The 24,024-nt window shown below is 44.1% G+C and overlaps 1 protein-coding gene across 1 annotated transcript in view; it reads left to right on the top strand.

The window, feature by feature from the left end:
- Positions 1 to 24,024, top strand: part of birc6 (baculoviral IAP repeat containing 6) — a 120,454-nt gene that overhangs the window by 66,312 nt on the left and 30,118 nt on the right. Inside the window, exons 53-61 of the mRNA XM_075473107.1 lie at positions 267 to 396; positions 2,912 to 3,043; positions 3,202 to 3,363; positions 3,469 to 3,642; positions 4,207 to 4,406; positions 5,243 to 5,576; positions 9,572 to 9,789; positions 13,653 to 13,817; positions 16,859 to 17,030. Of these exons, the coding sequence (XP_075329222.1) occupies positions 267 to 396; positions 2,912 to 3,043; positions 3,202 to 3,363; positions 3,469 to 3,642; positions 4,207 to 4,406; positions 5,243 to 5,576; positions 9,572 to 9,789; positions 13,653 to 13,817; positions 16,859 to 17,030 (1,687 nt within the window). The remainder of the gene's footprint in view (positions 1 to 266; positions 397 to 2,911; positions 3,044 to 3,201; positions 3,364 to 3,468; positions 3,643 to 4,206; positions 4,407 to 5,242; positions 5,577 to 9,571; positions 9,790 to 13,652; positions 13,818 to 16,858; positions 17,031 to 24,024) is intronic.

Here is a 24,024-nt window from a genome sequence, read left to right on the forward strand (position 1 = left end):
CTTGTTTTTTTTCACCATAGCAGAACACTGAGCTGTGTGCGATTTTACAACAATCAGTCTGTCTGTGGGCTCGGTTACTTGGTAGATTGTCATGAAACTTTGTACAGACATGGATGGAAATCAGATAATGAAACATTCACAAGAAAACTGCCTAGAAGTAGTATGTGAGGACTATTTGATTATTTTCACTGCTGTTGTGTTTGCTTTTGTGTGATTCACTTTTTTACCGTAGCAAATAGGTCTTTTTTCTTTTCTTTTTCTTTTAGTTGTACAAAGGACGTATAAATGCCACCAGTCACATGATCCAGCATCCCATGTATGGAGCGGGTCACAAGTATCGCACCCTCCACCTACCGATCTCCACCACACTGGCTGAAGTCCTGGACCGTGTGTCTGGTATGTGTCGACTCAGAAAACGTTAACTCGCCTCTGCAACATGCCGCCCAGCAGTGTTACAGGGGAAATAAGACTGTTACTACTGTGATAAATTATAGTTCAGAGTCTCTTGTTCTTATCGCAGAATTGGGTATCTGGAATACATTAGAGCACAGCCCATGACAGATACAGTCTTCTTCAGACAGTGCAAGTCAGCTACCTCCCCTCAGAACCTCAGCTCACACTTTGTAGTGACACTTTGGGACTTTTGCAAACACAATCTTTTGTTGAGCTAGTTTGCTAAGTCCAAATAAGTTGGGATGTTTCTTAAAATGGAAATAGAAATGGAATGCAATGATTTGAAAATCTCTGAAAAGAATATTTTTCCACAATTTTAACATATACAACATATCAAATTTTGAATGTGAGATATTTTACTATTAAGTAAAGATCTCAGCTTCTCTTCATTCTGATGGCAGTGGAGGTGGGACAGGGCCCTTTCACCACTGTGTGGCATCCCTTTTTCTTCTAACAACAGTCTGCGCTCCTCTGCTACCAAGCCATGCTGTTGTCATAGATGCAGTTTAACATTCTCCTGCTGAACTACGCAAGCCCTTCTTTGGAAAAGATGGATGGGAGCATATGTTGCTGTAAAACCTGTATACATACAGTATATTAGGGCTGACGGCAAATAATCGATTGGTCGTTGGTCGACCAAAAAAATTACCAGTCGACTAAATTCCATTGGTTGATTGGTCGCAGGAAAAAAAAAAGCCGCGTCTCGTCAAAGGGCTCCCGGGACTTTTAATTTGAAGGGCTTGACAAAGGAAGACGTCAAGCAAATCAAAACGGTAATTTCGTGTCACAAGGACAGAACGATCAGTTAGCGCGTAACCCGTCCTGGGGTAACGTCCAAGGAGTTCGTTGCGCAGGGCACACTTTGCAGCGGTGCATCAATGCGGCTCTTAAAAAAGATCCCATTTGCCGTGTCATAGCAGCTGCCAGACGTCTTGTTGGACATTTTAAGAAAAGTGCCAAGGCTACAGCGGCTCTCACTGAAAAACAAATACAACAGAACGTTGTTGAACACAAACTCATCCAGGATGTCTCCACGAGATGGAACTCCACTGCATGTTGGAGCGCCTTCTGGAACAGAGGTGGCCGGTCAGCGCTGTACTTTCTGACCCCGTTACCACACACAGATCACGGCCGCGCTGTCATCCTCGCGCAGCAACAGGTTTATTTATTTTATTTTGGTGACGTCTTTTCACGTTTATGAGCATGGGCAGCGTGGCAGAGAGATGCATTATCATCTTGTGAAAGCAACTCGGTAAGTGTGACCATCGGCTTCAGCACCGACACTGTCTGTTATCCTCCATTGGACCGTGGTGAGATCCAAATCGCGGTCAGAATGTTCAAAGTCCGTCTGTCTTTCTGATTATTTTTTGTGACACATTCAGAATGTCAAAATCTGAAATAATTTGGCCGTGTAAAGAGAGGGCAGACTTGAAGCACCCGGCTTGTGCGCTTGTAAAATTCTGCTTGTCAGCCAATGGTCACTAACGTCGGGTTTTTTCTCACTCTCCGACAGAAGAACTGAGCAGTCAATTTTTGTGTAGGCTATAGGCCTAGTGTTTAGACGAACCAGGAAACATTTTGGTAAATGCGCATAGATGCGGCAGCCGGGCATTAAAGGTAAATGTTGTTGTTTTAAAAAAAAAAAAAAAAAAAAATCAAATTTTTTTTTTTTTTTTTTTTTTTGGGGGGGGTCGATTAGTCGATTAATCGGAGTAAATGACGACCACTGGTCGACCAACAAAATCCTTGGTCGTGGACAGCCCTACAGTATATATACAGTACTTTTCAGCATTGATGGAGCTTTTCCAACTGTTCCACTGGCACTAACGCACCTGCAGAACACGAGAGATGCAGGCTTTTGAACTTTAGTCCAGAGGATACAACATCCCTGTTCTTCCCCCAAAAAATTAAATTTTCACTGAAAAGATTTCCATTTTGCTCAAGTCCAGTTTAGAGAAGACGGCAGTTTCTCTGAATCATGTTCATTCTGACATGACTGTACTGTATGTCTGACAGCTTCATGGATTAACTTCTCTTGATGAACAACTTTTCTCTGAATTGTAATTCACTTTGTAAGGACACAAAGAGGGCCAGTGCAGCCTTTTTGCTTATCAAGTTCTCATCAAGCGGATTGACTGTAGGAGTAAACGTTGTCAATCATAAGGGCTGTAGTTTAAATTCTAATCTAAATGAATAACAAAATATATTCCAGACAACAATTCTGTTGCTCAGATGTGTCTAGAGGAGTATATGTCTGACTCCAGTGAAGCCTCGTTTGGGTGGACACTCTGTGGCTATCGAGGTCAGCAGTGCAGCACTGATGCAACATGTTCAGATTTTTATTATTTTCTTTAAATCTAGACAATACTGTTCTTTACCCCCCACCCCTTCTCCCCATAAAATGCAAATAGAATGAAAGTTTCTGATAATAATGGGACTTATTGATTCATTATGACAGATACGCCCAGCATTACAGCAAAGCTGATCAATGAGCAAAAGGAGGACAAGGAGAAGAAGAACCATGAGGAGAAGGAGAAGATGAAAGCAGACAGTGGCTTCCAGGACAATTACAGTGTTGTTGTGGCCTCAGGTACTTTCATCCCAGTGATACTACTACGCATGTGTGGATTTATGTTTATATATCTCAAACTGCTCGACAGCACTAGATCTAGATATTCTACATTACGACATAGATACATTTGCAGTATGTAAGCTGCTTTGGGAATAATTATTCGCTGTTTCTCTTAGGTTTAAAGTCCCAGTCCAAGCGGGCTCTTTCAACACCTCCCCGGCCTCCATCAAGGAGGGGTCGTGTCATGAGTGACAAGCTCAGCGCTTCGTCCGGTGTGGACCCCTCAGCGAAAACCATCAGTGTCCCTGTCTTTCACCTGTACCACAAGCTTCTTCCAGGTACACCAAACGCGCTGCTCACAGCCCACACAAGTGTTTGAGTAGAGCAGCGAAAGCTCGGTACTGACATATACCTGTGCCTTGTCTCCACCCCCCCCCCCTCAGGTCAGCCACTCCCACCTGAGATGACCCTGGCTCAGCTGCTGACGCTCCTGTATGACCGCAAGCTGCCACAGGGCTACCAGTCCATCAACCTGACAGTCAAACTGGGCTCCAAGGTTATCTCTGACCCAGGCCTTTCAAAGACCGACTCTTTCAAGAGGCTGCGGACCGAAAAAGGTACGAACCCCCCCCCGATTTCTCTCCCATTAAAATAACCAGCCAAGATTTTTCTTATCATTTCAGATTGTGAGTTTATTCTTCTGTGATGCAGGCACATTTTTATGATTATTTATTTTAGGCACTGGTTGCCTTTATTCAACAGTGGCAGATAGAGAAAGAAAAGTGTGCAGAAGGAGTGGCAGGGCATGCAGCAAAGGCCCACAAACTTGGTCCGGCTGCAACCAGGACCTCAGATTTGGCATTTTTTCTGAACACCAAAGTCATGTTAGAACTGTAAACAAGGACATTAAGATGGTGTATCATGATCTTCTTTTTGACAAGCTCCTCTGTGCTTGGGGCACTTTTCATCCGAGTGAAATAAGAGAAACATGGGTTTAAAAAAATAGCTTTACAAACTAATGTATTCATAGCAAACTCACAGTGGAGAAACAATACTGGATTCGGATTTCAGTGATGAGATTGTCCTCTTAGCAGACTGGAAGTTTAGAACAAATCTAGTGTTTCCAGTGTTCCAGATGCTACAGGGTGGATGAAGATAAAACGTCTTTGCTCTTATTGCAGTGGATCACTGTGACATGCTGAACAGCTGTCCTGAGGATGAACCAATGATGGCCAGTGAAGAATGTCTGGATGCTGCCACAGATGAGTCCCTGCTGGAGACCAACCCCATCCAATCACCGCTGCAGGTTTTTGCTGGCATGGGCGGCCTGGCCCTCATCGCAGAGAGGCTGCCCATGCTCTACCCTGATGTCATTCAACAGGTGAAAGTCACAGCCTGCCACCAGCATACGTGACATTTTGTTTTTGTTTTAAGCATTTGCATATATACACTGAAACAGCAGGATGGAATGAAGAAAAAGTGTGTGTGTGTGTGTGTGTGTGTGTGCACAATGTCTCACAAAATGGGACTCGGTGGTAACTGTCTGGTGCCCTGAAGTGAACAAACTTAGTCCGGAGTCCTGAACTGCGTAGTTATAAATGCACTGTGTAGCATTATCACGCAATCGAATGGAGCATTCGGACTTCCTCCCCACATACCAGACTCAATCATAAAACTTAATTGCGTATTTAATCATTTTCAGATGATATTTTTGCGTAGCAGAGGATGTTTAAGATGATGCAGATAAAACATCTGATTTGAGGGTGTTGGCCAAACAAAACTTATTTTTAAGTTGAATGATTTAGCTTTAGCTTCGGCAGAAACACTTTCTTTTTCTCCATATTTTTCGTTTTCATTGTTTAAGCTGAGCAAGCCATTTGTGAAAAAGGAAAAGTAATTATTATGTTAGTACGTATCATAATGTCATTAGAAAAATTTAAAAATGTGCTGTAGCGAAAAGGTATTTCATCATATACCTCTTATCAACAACGTATTGGCTCCATCATTTGACCATTTGATAAACTACTCTCTCCATGGTGTGAATTATCTTGATTAAGAGCCCAGCAGAGACCACCATTCTCCTAAAGCCCTTAGCCATATAAGTTACCACATTGTGACAGTGCAGAATTTCTGCCGTGTAAGATTGTCACACCATGGTGTTGTGCTTTGAATTTCTCCCCTTTGCTGACCTTAACTCTCCCGGATGGTTGTTCACAGGTCAGTGCCCCCGTGGTCCCCTCTGCCACGCAGGAGAAGCCAAAGGACAGCGACCAGTTTGAGTGGGTGACCATCGAACAGTCCGGTGAGCTGGTGTATGAGGCGCCAGAATCCATTGCTACTGAGCCACCGCCTATAAATAAGCAGCAGTCCCAGTCGTCCTCCTCATCATCATCCTCAGTGCAGACCATGTCGCCCATCCCAGCCCACTCACTGGCTGCTTTCGGCCTGTTCCTGCGCCTGCCTGGCTATGCTGAGGTCCTGCTGAAAGAGAGGAAGCACGCCCAGTGTCTGCTGCGCCTGGTGCTGGGGGTCACAGATGACGGAGAGGGAAGTAAGTCTGAAAGTACTTCATTTGCTGAAACTGACCTTTGCTAAGGTCTTTTATGAGTTTTAAAGCTTCGATTTTTGAGTGCAGGTACACATACATGCAGTCCTTTGTTGTCTTTTCTTGTGTTTCTGATGTCTGACTCGCTCATCTTGAATATCCCTATAAAACGGTTTGTTGATCATTGGTTCTTACAACGTTGGTTTCCGTATTGCACTCGGGGATGCATCCCTGTGCGCTGTCCCCAGTAGCTCCTTTACAGTGCCCCAGTGCTGACTGGCACATGAAAGGGACGTCTGCTCCCTGGGGGAGGGACTGCCTCCTACTATAGGAGCCTGACGTGACTTTAGCCGCATTCGGACAGAGCAGTTCTAAGAACAGTCCTCCTCGAATTCCGTTCTGATAACTGTCCTTCTCCAGTGAAACTGTTTCAGTCTGCATTCGCACATGAGTCGGGACCTTGATAGGGATCTTGATAGGGACTGATGCGACGCAGCGACGTGTTACTTTAGCCGTTTAGCGCCACATTCAACAACAAAACAGAACAAAACAAAACCCGGTAAAAGTAAGGAGAGAAGAAGAAACACCACCAAGAAGCTAACATGGAGAGCGGGGACGCCACCGTGTTCATGGTCTGCATGATGGTGATATTAATAATAGACGATCACATCAGGCGTCTAACATGGAGGCTGGAAGAGCTCACAGAGAGAGTCAGGAGACGAAGGATGGAGCGCAGGCCATACTTCTTGGTTTCATGAAGGAAGGAGAGCAGAGCGCTGCAGACAAAGGATGTGTTCCTATAGACCCAGCCTCGGAGAAGGAGCTGAAATAGTAATAGGAACTGAGGGCGATGGTCCCGAGTTCCTGTATGTCCGAATGCGGGAGAAAACGGCCTCGTGGATTAAATGGTTATAGGAACTGAGGGCGATGGTCCCGAGTTCCTGTATGTCCAAATGCGGGAGAAAACGGCCCCGTGGATTAAAAGGTTATAGGAACTGCCAACGGTTCCTACAGTCCGAATGCAGCTTTTCTTTCTCTCTTTAGTCTAACACCTCTTCTCGCTCTCAGAAGCAACCCCTCAGATGGCAGGTGCGGCTAATGGGCTAGCTTCACAAATTGAGCTAACCACTCTGTCACCAAACACTACCTGTTGTTGAGGCTAGCTACCAGCTAGCCAGCATACTAGCTGCTCACTGCTTTGCTTTTTCCCTGTAGCTGAAAGAACCACGGAGCTTGAACCTTCCCTCACCAATAGCCGCTTTCGGACAGACCGTTCTAAGAAAGTAGTTATCAGAACTACCCTCCTCGAATTTCGTTCTGATAACTATCCTTCCCCAGCGGAACTGTTTCAGTCTGCATTCACACATGAGTCGGGACCTGATAGGGACTGATGCGCCGCGCGCAGCCGTCTGCTTCAGTGACGTGTTAGCCGTTAGCCGTTTAGCGCTACATTCAAACACGAACAAAACGGTAAAAGTAAGGAGAGTAGAAAAAACACCACCAAGAAGCTAATATGGAGAGCAGGGAGGCCACCGTGTTTATGGTCTGCATGATGGTGATATTAATCATGGACAATCACATCAGGCGTCTAATATCGAGGCTGGAAAAGCTCACAGAGCAGGAGACGATACTTTTTCATTTCATGAAGGAAGAAAGGAGAGCAGAGCGCTGCAGACAAATGAGACCAGTGTAAGTTTAACTTATTAAACACCCGCCGGTTGTGTCTGTGTCGTATGAGGAAACATTTCAGCCGTGATAGCATGACATGGGGCGTAGCTACCGACCACCACACACCTCCGTCAGATGCGTTCTATAGAACCATGAAAAGACCCGACCTCGGAGAAGGAGCTAAATAGTTATAGGAACTAAGGGAGAAAGCCCCGAGTTCCTGTATGTCCGAACACGTGAGAAAACGGCCCCGCGGATTAAAAGGTTATTAGAACTGCCAAAGGTTCCTACAGTCCCAAAGCGGCTATTGAAACAGACAAGCTGCCGGCAAAGGCGTGCACATGCAGGAACGAAATAGCTGGAGCAGATACCCGTGCTGCTTGGGCTTCATGTCTTAGGCTGCAACCCGCCCAGGACGCCTCTCCTTAAAAACCACTGGGGCTTGACTCTCCCTGCTGTACATTTTTCGCCCATTAGAGCTGGACACACCTTCTCTTGCCAGGGTGTGGGAGGCGTGCCACACTCTGATTCTCTGACGAGGGAAACAGAGACTGACCGGCAGGCAGAGATCTTTCAGCTACTGTACAGTCAGCCGTGGTGTCTGCCTCTCTGCAGGGGTCTCCTCTCACACGCACAAGGAGAGATTTTACACCCTTACATGGAGCACATGGTTCTATGGGCCTGGCCTGTGAGAGGTTCAATCTGGCTGGTACCGGGCTTCCAGCTTAACAGCTTCAACTCTTCTGGGAAAGCTCTCCACAAAGTTTAGGAGTGTTTATGGGAGTTTTTGACCATTCTTCCAGAAGCTCATCTGTGAGGTCAGACTCTGATGTTGGACAGAAGGCCTGGCTCACAGTCTCTACTCTGATTCATCCCAAAGGTGTTCTATCGGGTTGAGGTCAGGACTCTGTGCAGGCCAGTCAGGTTCTTCCACACCAAACTGGCTCCTCCATGTCTTTATGGAGCTTGCTTTGTGCACTGGTGCGCAGTCATGTTGGAACAGGAAGGGGCCGTCCCCAAACTGTTTCCACAGAGCTGGGAGCATGAAATGGTCCAAAATCTCTTGGTGTGCTGAAGCATTCAGAGTTCCTTTCACTGGAACTAAGGGGCCGAGCCCAGCTCCTGGAGAACTACCCCACACCATAATCCCCCCTCCACCAAACTTTACACTCGGCACAATGCAGTCAGACAAGTACCGTTCCCCTGGCAACCACCAAACCCAGACTCCTCCATCAGATTGCCAGATGAACCCTGATTGGTCACCCCAGAGAAGGCGTCTCCACTGCTGTAGAGTCCAGTGGCGGCGTGCTTTACACCGCTGCATCCGACGCTTTGCATTGCACTTGGTGATGTATGGCTTGCATGCAGTTGCCATGGAAACCCATTCCATGAAGCTCTCTAGTGTTCTTGAGCTAATCTGAAGGCCACATGAAGGTTGGAGGTCTGTAGCGACTGACTCTGCAGAAAGTTGGAGACCTCTGAGCACTATGAGCCTCAGCATCCTCTGACCCCGCCCGCTCTGTCATTTCACGTGGCCGACCACTTCCTGGCTGAGCTGCTGTCGTTCCCAATCTCTTCCACTGTGTTATAACACCACTGACAGCTGACTGTGGAATATTTAGTAGTGAGGAAGTTTCACCACTGGACTTGTTGCACAGGTGGCATCCTATCAGGGTACCGTGCTGGAATTTACTGAGCTGAGAGCGAGCCATTCTTTCACAGATGTTTGAAGCAGTCTGCATGCCGAGGTGCTTGAATTTATACACCTGTGGCCATGGAAGTGGTTGGAACAGCTGATTTAATTATTTGGATGGGTGAGTGAATACCTTTGGCAACATAGTGTATCTCACCAGACCACCCTCCTTCCCTGGTGTGCTTGCGTAGACTAAAGAGAGAAGGTCCCGTCAGGAATCCCTCCTCTCAGGAGCAGACGTCCCTTCTTTCTTCAGTCAGGACTGGCGTACTATAAAGGAGCTTCCGGGGACAGCACATAGGGGCGTGTCCCATAGTGAGAAACCTCACTCATGTTTCAGAGTACCAGGGTTCATTTCTTAACCTAAAGTTTTGAAACACAAGAATATTATCAGCATTCATAATCCATTTTGAAGAGCCTTTAGGAAAACTTTAGGACAACATTGAGTTGTTGAAAAAGACTTTTCTAATAAATGATTTGTTTATCTTGAAGCTTATTACAGTTGCATTATGGCACATTTCTGCTCATGTATTGTGCCGCAGTTTTCACCAATCTTCATGCTAGAAATGTAAAAGTCAGTGCCTTATCTGGATGTGTTCATGCCTTTATGATTAAAATATCTGTTTCCACATTCTCTAAGGTCACATCCTGCAGTCTCCATCAGCCAACGTGTTGCCCACGCTGCCATTCCATGTTCTCCGAGCGTTGTTCAGCAGCACCCCTCTGACCACGGACGACGGCGTGCTTCTGCGCCGCATGGCTCTGGAGATCGGCGCCATTCATCTCATTCTGGCCTGTCTGTCAGCTCTCAGCCACCACGCCCCTCGCAACCCCAACGCCAGCAGCAGTGTTTCTGAGGTATGACCCACAGAGCAATCAGCCACACATTTTTGCACGGTCCGCAGCTTAGGCCAGAAAGTAAAGGCTTGCCTCCAAGACTGCAGACGTTGTGATAAATATCTGACCTTGCTGCTCCGACCATGCATTCTATAGGTACTGATCAATCTCCTTTATAAGGCAAATATTGAGCACATATCATGGCTTTCTCCATTAGAGCGGTGGCCCTGTCAATATGAAGCTGTGAGGAGCATTGATATAAAAGTGACCAAAAGTCTTTAACAGATGGATGAAACCAGCAATGCTGGAGAGGACTATGGATTGTGCTTTGGTCTTCCCACCAGTATGAGTTAATGTAGTGCTGTGTGACCCCGGCCTCGTTTTCTCACTCCTTTTTCAGACTGTTGGACTTCACAGTCGGAGGGATTGTTTAGTTGCCAACACCAATAGAGAAACGAATTATTATTGACCGCTCTCTCTCCAGCCGGCCTTCACTCAGTGTTTCTTATGCTTTTCCCTCCTGCACCTCTCTTGCTTTGTGAGCCCCGAGCAGATGGCTTAGTTGCTCTTCTGAATTAAAAGAACCAAATCGAGTTTTGTGGAGAAATGGAGGAGTGCCCGAGACATGCCCCGAAATATTGACCACCACACCATTATTCTTTAGTCACTTTGTATTTTTTCTTTTAAATTTTCAAGGAAGAGAAAAAAATATCTCGATGCTCAGGCATACATTTTTGACATGTTCCCGGGCTCGAGGTGCCCCCGAGTGACCTGTACAATTTGCTGATTTATAGGAGTGGAGCGCAAAACATTAGACCCAGATTTTCTGTTCAGATCACATATTCATGTTCAGGAATGATGAATTCTTTAACTTGTTTAAAAACTTGGTCGGCTGATCAGAGATCAGAGAAGTTTCTTTGCTCCTTCTGAAAAGAGAGCAAGCGTTTCTGTTGTTGGAGCCAGTTGTACACTCGCAAAGGGCTGCAACCACTCCAGTGTTGGAGCTCTGCTGACAGGCTCACTTACCATGCATAGCTCTAACGGAACATTCTAGTGGCTGAGCTTACTCCATGATGCTGATGGTAAACACACACCGATGCGACGCTGAACCTCCTCGCTTTGGTCTGTGTGAATTACCACAGAGGAACAGCGTCATCTTTGCAAGGATATCATATTTGCACCAATAAGGAGCAACCACTGGGTAAAAAAAGAGTCGGCTGAGTCCAACTGTACCAGGAAAAACATAAACATGCTCGTTCCATCACATCTTGCCCACACTTTTTGGACCTGTTCAAAGCTGACAGGTTTTTGGAAGAATTTTTTTTAAATCATGTCTGAAGTTTTAGAGACTGATATAAAACCTTGTCCACTTATTGCTATTTTTGGGGTGCCTCTGAACTACCCTACGTTCAGCGCACAAAAATTGAATGTACTATCATTTGCCTCTTTGCCTGTAGATGTATCCTCCTACATTGGAAGTCACCAATTGCTCCAGGACTGCATATCTGGATAGAGGATGTGATGTTATTCTTAAAACTGGAAAAAAAATCAAATTTTCTTTAAAGGACTTATGAAACGAATTTTAATTGTTGGAATTTCACAGTTTTTGCTGCTGATTCTAAAGGTTCCAAGCCTTGCGATTAAAATGAGATATTGTCTGGATAATAATTTATCCGGGAAGTCATGTTAAAACGGGCTCAAAAGGAGCCACATTTTGTCTTTTTGTGCGAATTCATTTTTTTATGCGTGACGTCATAGGGTTGACACAGAAGTTCTCGTAGTCTAACTGTAATGGCGGCGTCTATGGCTAAGACATCAAAGCACGGTGGAAAATATTGTGTTGCTGGAGGGCCAAATGGTGTTAGTTGCAAAAATAGCAGCTTCACTGAAGGCATCTCTCTGCACATGTTTCCCAAACTAAAAAATACTGGAACTGAGGCTGACAAGGAGAAGGCAAAGACAAGAGCACGGTGGATCGTATCACTGCCTGCTGCCGCCTGCCGATAGCTGCACCTGTTACGGTGTTTGCTGCTCGGAAGCAGGGGACTGCTCGGTCTGCTCTTCGGTCTGCACACATATCCAGCTAGAATTTAGCGCCGTTGTGAGTGGCTGGCCGTCTACCTCTGCTAGCTTTTTTTGTGTTTTGTCATGTTTTTATCGTTTTCATCACTACTGATGCATGATCGCCCGAGTCTCTTGAAAATCAGAGATTCTGTGGACATAATATCGATCACGTCAACGATCAGACAAAGCCACCGCCACCTGTTTTGGCGTCTGTACCCTCTCACCTATGGCATCTACCTGGTCGGTTGCCACGCAACAGCCGTCGCAGAAGACGTGGAAAGAGAGGTGGAGTAATATGCCGGCTGAAAGCCCACCCTGGCTTTGCCCTCCACCAACAACGCTCGCCATCTGCTGTCTGGTCTCTCCGGTGATTGCGCCGGCTACGACATCCGAGGCTCCGTGGATCAGTCCTACCGATGGCTGCTGTCAGTCGTGCCGAGGCCGGGTGCCCAACTCCCTGCCGCCGACCCGTGAGGATCCGCAGATGGGGCCGCGCACTGGAGGATCTCCGACCCGTTAATCCACGCCATTGTTTATTAAGCTTACATTAAAACCATGTTATTATCACATACGTTTTTTTTAAGTGGCTGGATTTCAAAGTGCCCCTTCGTTAGGTTTCAACGTGTCAAAGACAGCGCAGCAGAATGCCATATCTGCGAAACCGGCATGTTCAAATCTTTTCCAGTTTATCACAGCAAACATACACTATTGTGTCATTTGATGGATAACATCTTAATAATAATCAGCGTGTAGTAGGAGCGATGGCTGTTTTGTGCCCGCCGATCCTGTGCCGAAAATGGTAACTTTCTTTCATTTCCATTACCCATACGGAGGTGCAGAGAGCCTCTTCAATATAGATACTAAATCGATTTGTGTGGCTTAAATTCAACGAAAGTTTTTCCACATAATGTTAGAGGTGTGTTCTTTCGACCTGCTGATGTTTGTATCTGAATTTAGGTTCCTTTATGAGATATAGGTCCATCAAATGTATGTTGTTTTCACAGCCAGCCATACTAGCAAATAAGGGAGTCAACCCTATGACGTCACGGTCACGTGGTCAATTTCACACCAAAGGCCACATAATTCATACTTTTAAATGGCCGTTTTAACAAGTTATGCCCGGAAAATTTAGTTCAAGTTGGATTGATGGTTTTAGAAAAAGACAAAAATTTCATTTGAATGATAGATGAACATTCGTTTCAGTTCATCTTTAAGAGGATCAGTTGAGAATTTTTTCACTACATGGCGGCCTTTTCTCTCTTATTTTGACAAAGTATCTGCAGTTTCCAACCTGTAATTTTTAGCTAGACTTGTAAAGTACTAGCCATAGATTAGAGCACATTATATAGACTATAAAATGCTTAGGTTTGCTTGGGTAAAACTATAAGGATGGGGTTTATTTTCTTTTGTTCTTGTTTTTGTGTGTTGTATGAAAAAGAAATGGATATTGTAATTCCTTCTCCTGTGACACTGATTTTGGGTCTACTGATAATGTCCTAATAAACAAATTTGAAAAAACAACAAAAAAAAAAAACATGCTTCAATTAATTTAGTTAAACAAAGGCTTGCAGGCATTCCTGTAGGTGTGTGACTATAAGAAGCATTGCACTGAACAACCCTGTGCTTGCTTTTAAACATTGCTGAGAACCCTTAAGGTCAAATGAGTTCAGTCCTGAATTTTACTGATAACTTCTGGAGGGTAAAAATGTGGTGTGTGTGAATGGAAATATCAATGCCAGTATATTGCTTTGTGCACTTGTTTGTATGGAGTTCATTAATCGTGTGTGTGTGTGTGTGTGTGTGTGTGTGTGTGTGTGTAGCCGCAGATGTCCAGTTGTCACGGTGGGGGAACCAGTGAGGAGCAGCAGCTGTACTGGGCTAAAGGAACTGGTTTTGGTACTGGATCAACAGCCTCGGGCTGGGATGTGGAACAAGCCCTCACTAAACAACGGCTCGAGGAAGAGCACGTCACCTGCCTTCTCCAGGTAACCCCACCAGTGTAACATCATTCTTAAACCATCAGAAAGTGTCGCTTCAGCAGACATTTCAGTTTGATGGAATGGAACTGCAGCATCAGCTCTACTTCCTGGTATGAGAGCTAGTGTTGTTACAAGAAAAATGTACATCTTTTACCATGTTACTGCCTGTTTAACCTTAGTTTAATTTTCTTAAGTTAAGAAAACCGTAACATTGATAACTATGTTTGTTTAGTCAACAGTTCTTCTATTGATTTAACAAATTGTAAATCTTTTAGCCATTTCTGATGGATGTAAACATTTCAAAAGAATCAAGAAGTTTATTGAACTGTATCTTATTCATTGCTAAATTAAAATTCATTCTTAAACTATAGATTTTTAGGAAAAATAACTAATCTGCTAAAGACGATAAATGAAAGAATCAGTTGATTAGTGGTCGTAAAGAAAAAGGATGCTACATTACAACTTACTCCAACATGTTGACCGTTTGGACTGAACAACTGAAATGTCACATGGGTTTTCATATGATGTAGAAAAAGAGACTTACCACTTCCTGGTTGAGAGCGCTGAGGAGGATTATTTTGTTGCCAGGCATTCAGTGGCTAAGAGAAGCTGCAAACACTTGTTGCAGTTACTATGCTCTGTCATTTGCTTGTTGCACATTGCAATGCATGATAGTCCGCTTGTACCGATGTAGTATGCGGCGTCTGTACGCCACTTTCAGTGTTTCAAATGGCGAGTATGTAGTGCCCGATGACACTGTTGGCATTTCAAGACCATTCAAACATGGCGAAAGAAAGATGCAGTATATTTAGAGCTAGATTAGATTGTACTTTATTTGTCCCACAACGGGGAAATTCACTTTCCACAGCAGCAACACAGCAGCAACAACAGACATGAACAAGAAATAAAAAAAATAAATAAATTAAAAAAAAAAAAAAGAAGAGGGTACTAAAAAGTAAAGTGACCAAAAAGTAAAGTGACCTAGTATAAATAATATTGCACATTATGAAGTTGAAATGAATAAAATATCAAATGAATACGGATAAAGAAAAATCTCTCTGAGTGGTTTATGTCGTGGAAAGGCAACATGATCAGTGGGTGCATGTGTTGAAAAGTCTGACAGCTGCGGAACCTCTCCTTCTTGCACCGTGGATGTAAAAGTCTGCAGCTGAAGGAGCTGTGCAGGGACCCCACAGTGTCATGGAGGGGCCGTAGAAAATTGCTGAAGCTAGCACAGAGTCGTACTACTACTGCTACTGCAACATGCTGCCATCACCGTTGCCTCTCTAGAATTAGGTTTACCTTTATTTTAATGATAAAAGTGATTCCCCTTAACCTTGTAGCACCCAAGCATATGAATAATCATTGAAAAAAATCATTTTGGCTCTTCTTACATCTTTTTGAGTGGGAATAAACCAATATTTTTGGAATTGGGCTATTTTTTATCATTTTAGGCAATGTTGCATATTTGCAACTGTGGGCTTTCCTGATTAATTTTGTAATAATACAATTTGGAGACCTGAGCTCCCAGTTGGAGTTGAAGACGCTATCATACACCTGCTTCAACAAACCCACTGTCATCTGGACAAAGCAGGCAGCACTGTGAGGATCATGTTCTTTGATTTCTCCAGTGCATTTAACACAATCCAGCGTGATCTGCTTCGTCTGAAACTCCAGAAGACTCAGGTGGAGGCCTCAACAATCACCTGGATTAATGACTACCTGACAAACAGACCACAGTTTGTCAGACTAAAGAATTGTGTGTCTAACCAGGTGATCAGCAGCACAGGAGCACCACAGGGGACTGTACTCTCACCATTCCTTTTCACTCTGTACACTTCAGACTTCCAGTACAAGTCAGACTCCTGTCATCTACAGAAATATTCAGATGACTCTGCAGTTGTCGGGTGTATCAGAGATGGACAAGAAGCTGAGTACAGAGAGCTGGTGGACCGCTTTGTGGCATGGTGTGGGAACAATCATCTCATCTTGAATGTTAACAAAACAAAGGAGATGATTGTAGATTTCAGGAGAAACAGGGTCAGATCAAACCCTGTTTCCATCATGGGAGAAGAAGTGAAGGTGGTTGAGGAATATAAATACCTTGGTGTTCATGTGGACAACAGACTGGACTGGAGACACAACAGTGAAGCCATCTACAAGAAAGGACAGAGCAGACTGTACTTCTTGAGGAAGCTAAGGTCCTTCAAGGTTTGCAACAAGATGTTGCAGATCTTCTACAAGTCTGTTGTTGAGAGCGTCATTTCCTCTTGCGTCATCTGTTGGGGCAGCAGCATTAGAACCAGGGACCTAAAAAGACTCAACAACCTGATAAGGAAGGCTGGTTATCAGAAAACAGAGTCTCTTCAGTCAAAGGCTTCTTCAGTTTGGATGCAAAACGGACCGCTACAGGAAATCATTCCTGGCCACAGCCATCAGCATCTATAATAACTCCTTGATTTAATTGAGTTACATCAACATTTAATTTCCCTCTGGGATAAATAAAGTATTTTTGAATTGAATTGAATTGAATTGAATTGAATTACCGCTGTGAAAGGTGGACAAAGCAGACCACACCAAACGAGAGCAGAACCAACTAGAACAGACCACCGCAAAGCAGAGTGTAGTTCACTGAGCCAAGAAAATGATTGCTGTGACAACTGTCAGCACATAAAATGTAATGTAAAAAAAATATTACACATAAATGTAAATAATGTATGTAAATTAAAAAAAATCAAATAATGTAATGTAAATAAAAATATAAATAAATAAATAATGTAAATAAATAAAAAGCTTGTTGCATATCTGCAACTGTGGGTGCTAAGAGGCCCTGTAAAGTTCTTAAAGTTCCTAGTGAAGGTATATTCTGACTGATGGTGAGTCGTGCTTTGTTGCCATGTAAACCTGAAGTGGCATCGTCTGAGTCCCAGCTCGTCCGACTGTGGCTTTCCTCATGCGAAGTCGGTACCTTATGCCCTTTCAGGGGAAGTGGAACACTTTTGTAAGTAATCTTTCTTACATATATCTTAATTCTTTGGGTTCAATAGGTATTGGCAAGCTACATCAATCCAGCAAGTTCCAGCAGCTGCCACAGTGCTGAAGCTTCGTCTGCAGACAGCAGAGCCCACAACAGCTCAGCGCTGCCAGCTGTCCTGCAGGAGCTGCTGAGCCAGTCCTGCCTCATCCCCGCCATGTCCTCCTACCTACGCAATGACTCGGGTAAGTCCCACGTCCTTTGGAATAAAGAGAGTGAGCATTAATGTAAAGAGAGAGTTCTGTGACACAGAGGGCTAGCGCTCCCTACCGTGCTGCTCTTTGCCTCTTACCTTTGGTGTTTCTGGTTGCTGAAGGAAAAAATGCTTTTTGCAACTCACATGTATTTCATGGTGACACTCCATCCGAGCAGGAGGGATCCCTGCCACACTGACCTGAGTTAACAGCATATGAGCGACTCGGTATCAATGATAGCACACTAGCATTTTCCCTCCGGTGCAAGGTGGCTGTTGGAGTTTCAACAAAGCCTCAATGAGCCTCAGTCAGTAGAAAACTAGGAAAAGGGATTAGACTGTTCCCATCAAACAGGACATACATGGAATACAAACTTGTTTTTTTCACTTGGGAAGAGCAGCTGATGACATTATGTTGTTGTCCTGAACTATAATGCTGTTAGTACATATTCTTTTGTTCAGAATCTGGTCATGTGCACCTGAATTCAAATTCTTTCTTTCTTTTTCGTTATGTTCTAATGCTTGAGTCGGTTCCAACCGGCCGGCTGCTCGTGCAGCTCCTCACACACACACGTGAGGACACGCCTTTCTTGAGGATTCTAGATGTTCTTCCTGATCACAAATTCATTGTGGAAACATTTTGGCTTGCATTAAAGGAGTGAACAAACAAACAATTTTCTTTTAATAACTTGAATTGTTATCTCAGATTAGTTCTGATTCTATTGCGTCCGTCTTTTATTAGCTCTTCTCTTCTCTTCTTTTTTCTTATTGTAATTTTGTAAATAACATTCAGCAGTTTCGATTAAAAAAAGGAGTTTCCCCCTGTGGATCAAAGCTTGGCACCTGTGTGACTTGATAATATAACCCTGCTGTGTTTGCGTTGGTCTAACACGGTGCATATGCAGTTGTGATGTAGCCAGAAAGCAGACCCACTCTGGTAATCCTTGTTGCTTGAGTCGGACTGTTCACGCAGGCCTCTGGGAGCAGGGGGCTTCCAGCAGAGCACAGTGGGCTGCAGCACTCTTCCATTCAGCACAGCCCCCAACTTAAATCTGGTCTCTGCTCCTCGGGGACTTGCTGATTAGTGGTGCTGGACTAAGCCTTTGTACATTACTCTGCTCCTTTCTGCTGCATCTGAAATCCTTTTTCACACTTGAACAACAAAGTGAGCTTTAGTCCTTCAACAGGTTGGCTCAGTGACGTTCCCAACCAAACACAAATCTAACCACAAAATGGTAATAAAAAAAATGAACCGTTCGCCAAATTATTAACCATTATTATCTTGTCAGGTCTGAGCTTTAACTAACAGCAGGCTGTGATTAAACCTTTTTAACACTGCAATAAGCACACCTCGAGTTAAGTCTACACTGACTCTAAAAACCTGAAAGTAAAAGGATCTTTCCAAGGTAATCGCTTCATTTGATAAGTGCATCAGTCCTGATAAAGTGTATAGATAAAGTAACTCTACAGAGGGGATACTTTTGCTTTTATAGTATTGTATGATAACAGCTCTGTAACTGCCATCATATTATTTCATATTTCCATCTTTACTGCATGCCAAGGAGGAAGTTTTTTGTTTTGAATCCAGTTACAGGTGGAGTGAACGGGTGATGAAACGCTCCCGGAGCCATTGCTCAGAATCAGCCTGAGTTTTCTTGATTTAGTTTGATCAGGATTTTTGTGTGTGGACAGAGATTTCATGCATCTGTGCCTTTTCTCTCGCTGCTTTGCATTGTGGGATGTTGCATATGGGTTCAGAGGCGGGTGGAGCTGAGTGTGCCTGGTGCTGCTGGATATGTGCAGGAGAATCTCTCATGTGTGTGCATGCTGGTGTGTGCTGATGCGCCCCCGGGTCTCAGGATTAAATAACAGCTGATAAAAAGCATTCTAAGTGTTGTAATTGCCCCTGATTATCTGGAGACTGCATCTGGGTGTGAACTTTACAGCCCGTTGTTAGTTCTGCGTTGTCATGCTCTGTGTAATGACATGTGTTCTTCTTCCAAATGTTTGCATTAAGCACCCAGTTGAACTGATTTCTGCTGTGAACTGATCACCACACACGGCTAGCTGAGGCCATGTTGTGTCCAGTCAAATGGAAGCTCAAGCCTGTTGCACCGCTGTCTAAGGCCGGCTTTACACGACAACGCTCCCGGGTGAAACTGACAAAATATTTTATCAGATGTGCCTTTCGTTTAGACGGCGACAGCGTTTTTGGGGCTTAAAAACGCAAAAAAATTAACCCACCCTCCAGAGTGGAAATCTTAAAGGCGCTCCACCGTCGCGTTCCCGTCTAAAGGGTTGAAAACGCAAATGTGTGCTCTGAGCTGCTCACGCTGGGTATCCTCGCATACGCGTTGACGTCATAACCATGTGCAGTACAGCCAAACAATAACAAACATGTCGGATTATTTCCATCAGTCAGACATTCAAGTTGTCTTAGCTGCTTTGATAGCTATTCGCTTCTTCGACATTTTTTGGTTTTCGATTGTGGGCTATTTCCTGTTTCGCGCTACTACGGAGAGAAGTAGAAGGAAGTTTCAACGTATGCGCGCGCTCTTGGTGTTGTTGTATGGCAGTGCTTCACAGTACCACCTAGCCACCTGGCATGCATACTACATCAACTTTCACACACTTTTGCGTCACCGTGTGCATGCACATTCCCACCCAAAGACGCTCGTCTAAACGCGAAATAAAAAGTGGGAACGCAACGCCACTTTTGCGGATTGTGTTCAGAGCGTCGTGTAAAGCTAGCCTATGTGATGCCCCTGTTAGCTAACAGAAGCGTTTTTTGTTTTGTTTGCTCTCTGTTTATTAGCTTACAGAAGTAAAAGAAATAAACAAAGCATCAGGAAGGGACATAATAAAAGACTGGACATTAGTAGCAGCATGATTATCATGTCAGAAAAGGAAAAACTGCACAAACATAAGAATATAGTCACGATTTTGGTGTGTGTTTGGAAAACTTATCTCATGGTTTTCTGTGGACTGAATTGAACCTCCACATAGGGAGCCTCTCAGCATCTTTGCTTCTCTTAAAGAAATCGGTGCAGTGTTTGATACACCATGACATCCCTTCTGTGTTTTCTGGTGAAGGCGTGCCCTGCTGGATCTCTGTTTCAGCCCCCATCCTGCCTCCCTCTCCATTATGGGGTAATTCTGCATGGCATACTGCAAACTTCAGCCTCTGTTTGGACTGCAGCATCACACAACTTAATGAGGGCTTTATCCATGCCAGCAGAGTTGGCATTGTGTTGGAAAACATGCCACAGAATCCCTTTGGGTAGGATTGTGAACATTGTAACCCATGGCCAGTTGTTCCAACATAATGCCTGTGCTGTGAGGCAACATGTTGGCAATGCTGAGACATTTGTTCTTACTGAAAGCTCTCAGTTTGGCTCAGTGGCTAAATGTCTCCTCCACTATTTGGATAATTAGCATTGTGCGTACTTGTATGATTTATTTCGGAAAATGTAGCTCAAGATAAACATTAATTCAGAGTAGTTGGTTAGATGAAATAAACCACAACCCAGAAGAAAACTCCATCTAAATAAATATGTAGATTTAGTAACCTCAATAAATGCCTCATCACTTTAAAGGGGAACTCCGGGGCATTTGAAGCGCATTTCCATTGCTAGAGGTTGTCAAATACTGACAGTAGGACACAGACTGGTGCAAATCTGCGCTCCCTGTGTGGAGATCGCGCTGTTTGCGCAGCCTGTCATGCTAACCAAATACGTGGTGGCTAAGGGGCAAATAATAAACCTTCCACGTAAAACAACAACTTGCACACTGCAGAAACGTCGCACCACTTTATAAACCATCCGACAATAAAGTCACAAGCCTTACCATCAAAACCATATGCATGGTTCTCACATTACTGGCATGGGGACGTTACAAAACAACTTTATAAACAGCATGTAACTCACCGGTTAGTTGTACGCTCGCGCATGTGAAAGCCCAAAAGAGTCGATGGACGATAATCCCATATACAAAACAATTATCTTCTCTAGAAAAACTGCGTTCAAGTATTTAAAACATTACAACAATACATGCCCAGTAATATTGTTGTAATGTTTTAAATACTTGAACGCAGTTTTTCTAGAGAAGATAATTGTTTTGTATATGTGATTATCATCCATCGACTCTTTTGGGCTTTCACATGCGCGAGCGTACAACTAACCGGTGAGTTACATGCTGTTTATAAAGTTGTTTTGTAACGTCCCCATGCCAGTAATGTCAGAACCATGCATATGGTTTTGATGGTAAGACTTGTGACTTTATTGTCGGATGGTTTCTAAAGTGGTGTGACGTTTCTGCAGTGTGCAAGTTGTTGTTTTACGTGGAAGGGTTAGCGCTTGCCCCTTAGCCACCACGTATTAGCCTCGCATGACAGGCTGTGCGAACAGCGCGATCTCCACACAGGGAGCGCAGATACGCACCTGTCTGTGTCCTACTATCAGTATTTGACAACCTCTAGCAATGGGATTGTGCTTCAAATGCCCCGGAGTTCCCCTTTAATTCTCTTTCAGCTCGTGGTTTTTATTTGTGAAATGTACAATGTATCAGCTCATAGATTAGAGCACATTTGGACTCAAATAACAGGGATTAAGGCGTGGCATATCAGAGCTTCACTGGGCTTGGACCTTTTCCTCAAGAGGATACAAATAAAACTGTCAAAAAAGATCATATTCATAATGTTTGTCAGTATTTCTCCTATGCACTTAAAAGGGTAACTATTTATATAACATTGGTTATACTTCAGTAAGTGTTCAGATGGATAATAGCTACATTCTTCATCGTCTATTAAAGCTGCGGTCGGCAACTTTTTTTTAGTCATATTAGCTTGAACTGTCATGGGATTCTGGAAGTAGAATATTAAATAGGCTGTTTAGGAAAAATAACGAAATCTGTAGCTCCCTCTGAAGCCTGTAATCATGCTTGCAAAAACCGAGCGCTCCCGGCTGTTTTTAACCAATCAAGTTAGGGTGGAGGAATCCTACCTGTCAATCACAGCTTGTGCACACGCTGCTGAGCGTGAGTCTGCCCCAGCTTGTGTGCGCTCACACTGGTGTGAACTCACGTGCACAACCTCGTCCACAGAGGGGGAGGGGTTTGGGGGGCCATTCGGAGCTTGTTAGAGGTTGGAGAGGGACCTGAAAGTTGTATCAGTTCGAATTTTCCGACTTTAGACTCGCAATTTTGAAAACTTGAAGACTGCAGCTTTAAGTCTGGAGGCTCTTTAGAGCTTTTTATCAGCCATTCTTCTCCATTCTACTCTTTAGCTTTTGCTTTCTCCCTCAACGTGGCATCCTTCAAATCAGAGAAGCTCAGGAAGTATCAGAGGTCTGAAGAGGCAATAAATATAAAGATAAAGTGAGCAAATCTGTTGAGCTGTAAGCCACATGCAAGTTAAGATTGATTTTTTTTTTCAAATGATAAGCTTCGGTTGCAGTTGGGATTCATCTTTGAATACCTTTGATATACTGTCAATCTTCAGGTTGATCAGTTGAGCAAAAACTTTTTGAAACGGTTTAGTTCCCTCAGCACAAATGATTTGAGAGACTCTGACCCTATTGAAAAGCAAAAGAACAGAAGAGGTGCACAGTAAATCGTACTCTGGACTAGGTGATGGCCGCTGAATTGGTTTGGCTGATTAATCAGCTCTGACATTTTACAAGCTGTCTGAATGAGGCAGATTTGGTTCCAATGGTAGCTGATGACCGCGCAGCGCCGTCAGCCCCAGACCATTTCCTAACCTTTATTGACCAGCACGCAGATTACATGACACATATTTCCATATCCTCCTGTGACCCCCTCCGTCTTTCTGTGTTTAGGTTTATGCACAGCTCCATTGAACTTTTCCCATTTCACTTTGGCTGTAGCTCTAGAAAGCGCTGACTCTTATTTTAAGAAGAGACTCATTCCTTCCAACTACCTTTATTTACTACTGGATCTTACCGAGCAGACCAACAGGTAGGCCTTTCTTTCTCTCTGCTTCGTCCTCCTCCTCCACCCTCCCTGAGCTCCACAGCCCAGCTTCCCCACATTAATCATTTGTGTCTTAGCAAAGCCTTTTGGGAGGCATTAGCATTTCCTGCTCATGCCTGGGACCACCTCACACAGAGCTAAGACATTAATGAGAGCTAACGCCTTTCGAATGTCACCACAACACTAATTTATCTGAATAGAAGACCAAATAATGTGCACATTTTCTTGGTCACTGAATGAAAACCAATTTAGTATTTTTTTTTTTTGTGTTGGCTAAACATTTCCTGAAAGAATTCCCCCCATCACAGGACGTGTTATCTGAGTCAGGACAAGGCACCACAGCACCTTTTATTTATCACACCTCTGTCCCTGTGGGTTTGCATTCACCCATTGACTGGCAGACTTGATTACCACTGGCTCTTCCTCTCAGGCTCATGCACGTGGACTGTGGGCTGGGACACTACTACCAGTGATCAGAATTGTAACCGTAAAAACATTAGTTAGCTTCTTCCTTGTATATGGTCCCCATCACTGCACTGATTAGGCTGAAGACGGCTGCCACCGTAATGGTAGCACAACAGAGTTGTTGCTGCTATGTGAATACCACTAACTGGCTCTGAGCTGGAATTTCACTTTTCTGCAAACAAAATGATGCTTTCAGAAACCTGTTTGTGTTCTGACTCCGTTTGCATGACCACATGTATGCAAACTTGCATTGCATCAAAGTAAGCCAGTGTTACAGACCCTCCTGCGGGTTTCTCACAGATAAAACTCAGTTATCCTGTTTAATAGGTTCCTAGGTTTATTTCAACAGTCCATCTACTTTTTCCTCAAATAATTAATGAAAAGAAAAAAAAAGGAAATGATTTGTCAACACGGGGTAACAATTGCTGTCATTACCCTGAAAGTAACACGGATAAATCAACCGATAAAGAGAATCTTTTCCCCCTTCTCCACCCCACCCCACCCCACCCCACCCCCCCCCCCCCCTCCCCTCC

Source organism: Odontesthes bonariensis, chromosome 2 (assembly GCF_027942865.1).
Source record: "Odontesthes bonariensis isolate fOdoBon6 chromosome 2, fOdoBon6.hap1, whole genome shotgun sequence".
NCBI classification, from domain to species: domain Eukaryota; kingdom Metazoa; phylum Chordata; class Actinopteri; order Atheriniformes; family Atherinopsidae; genus Odontesthes; species Odontesthes bonariensis.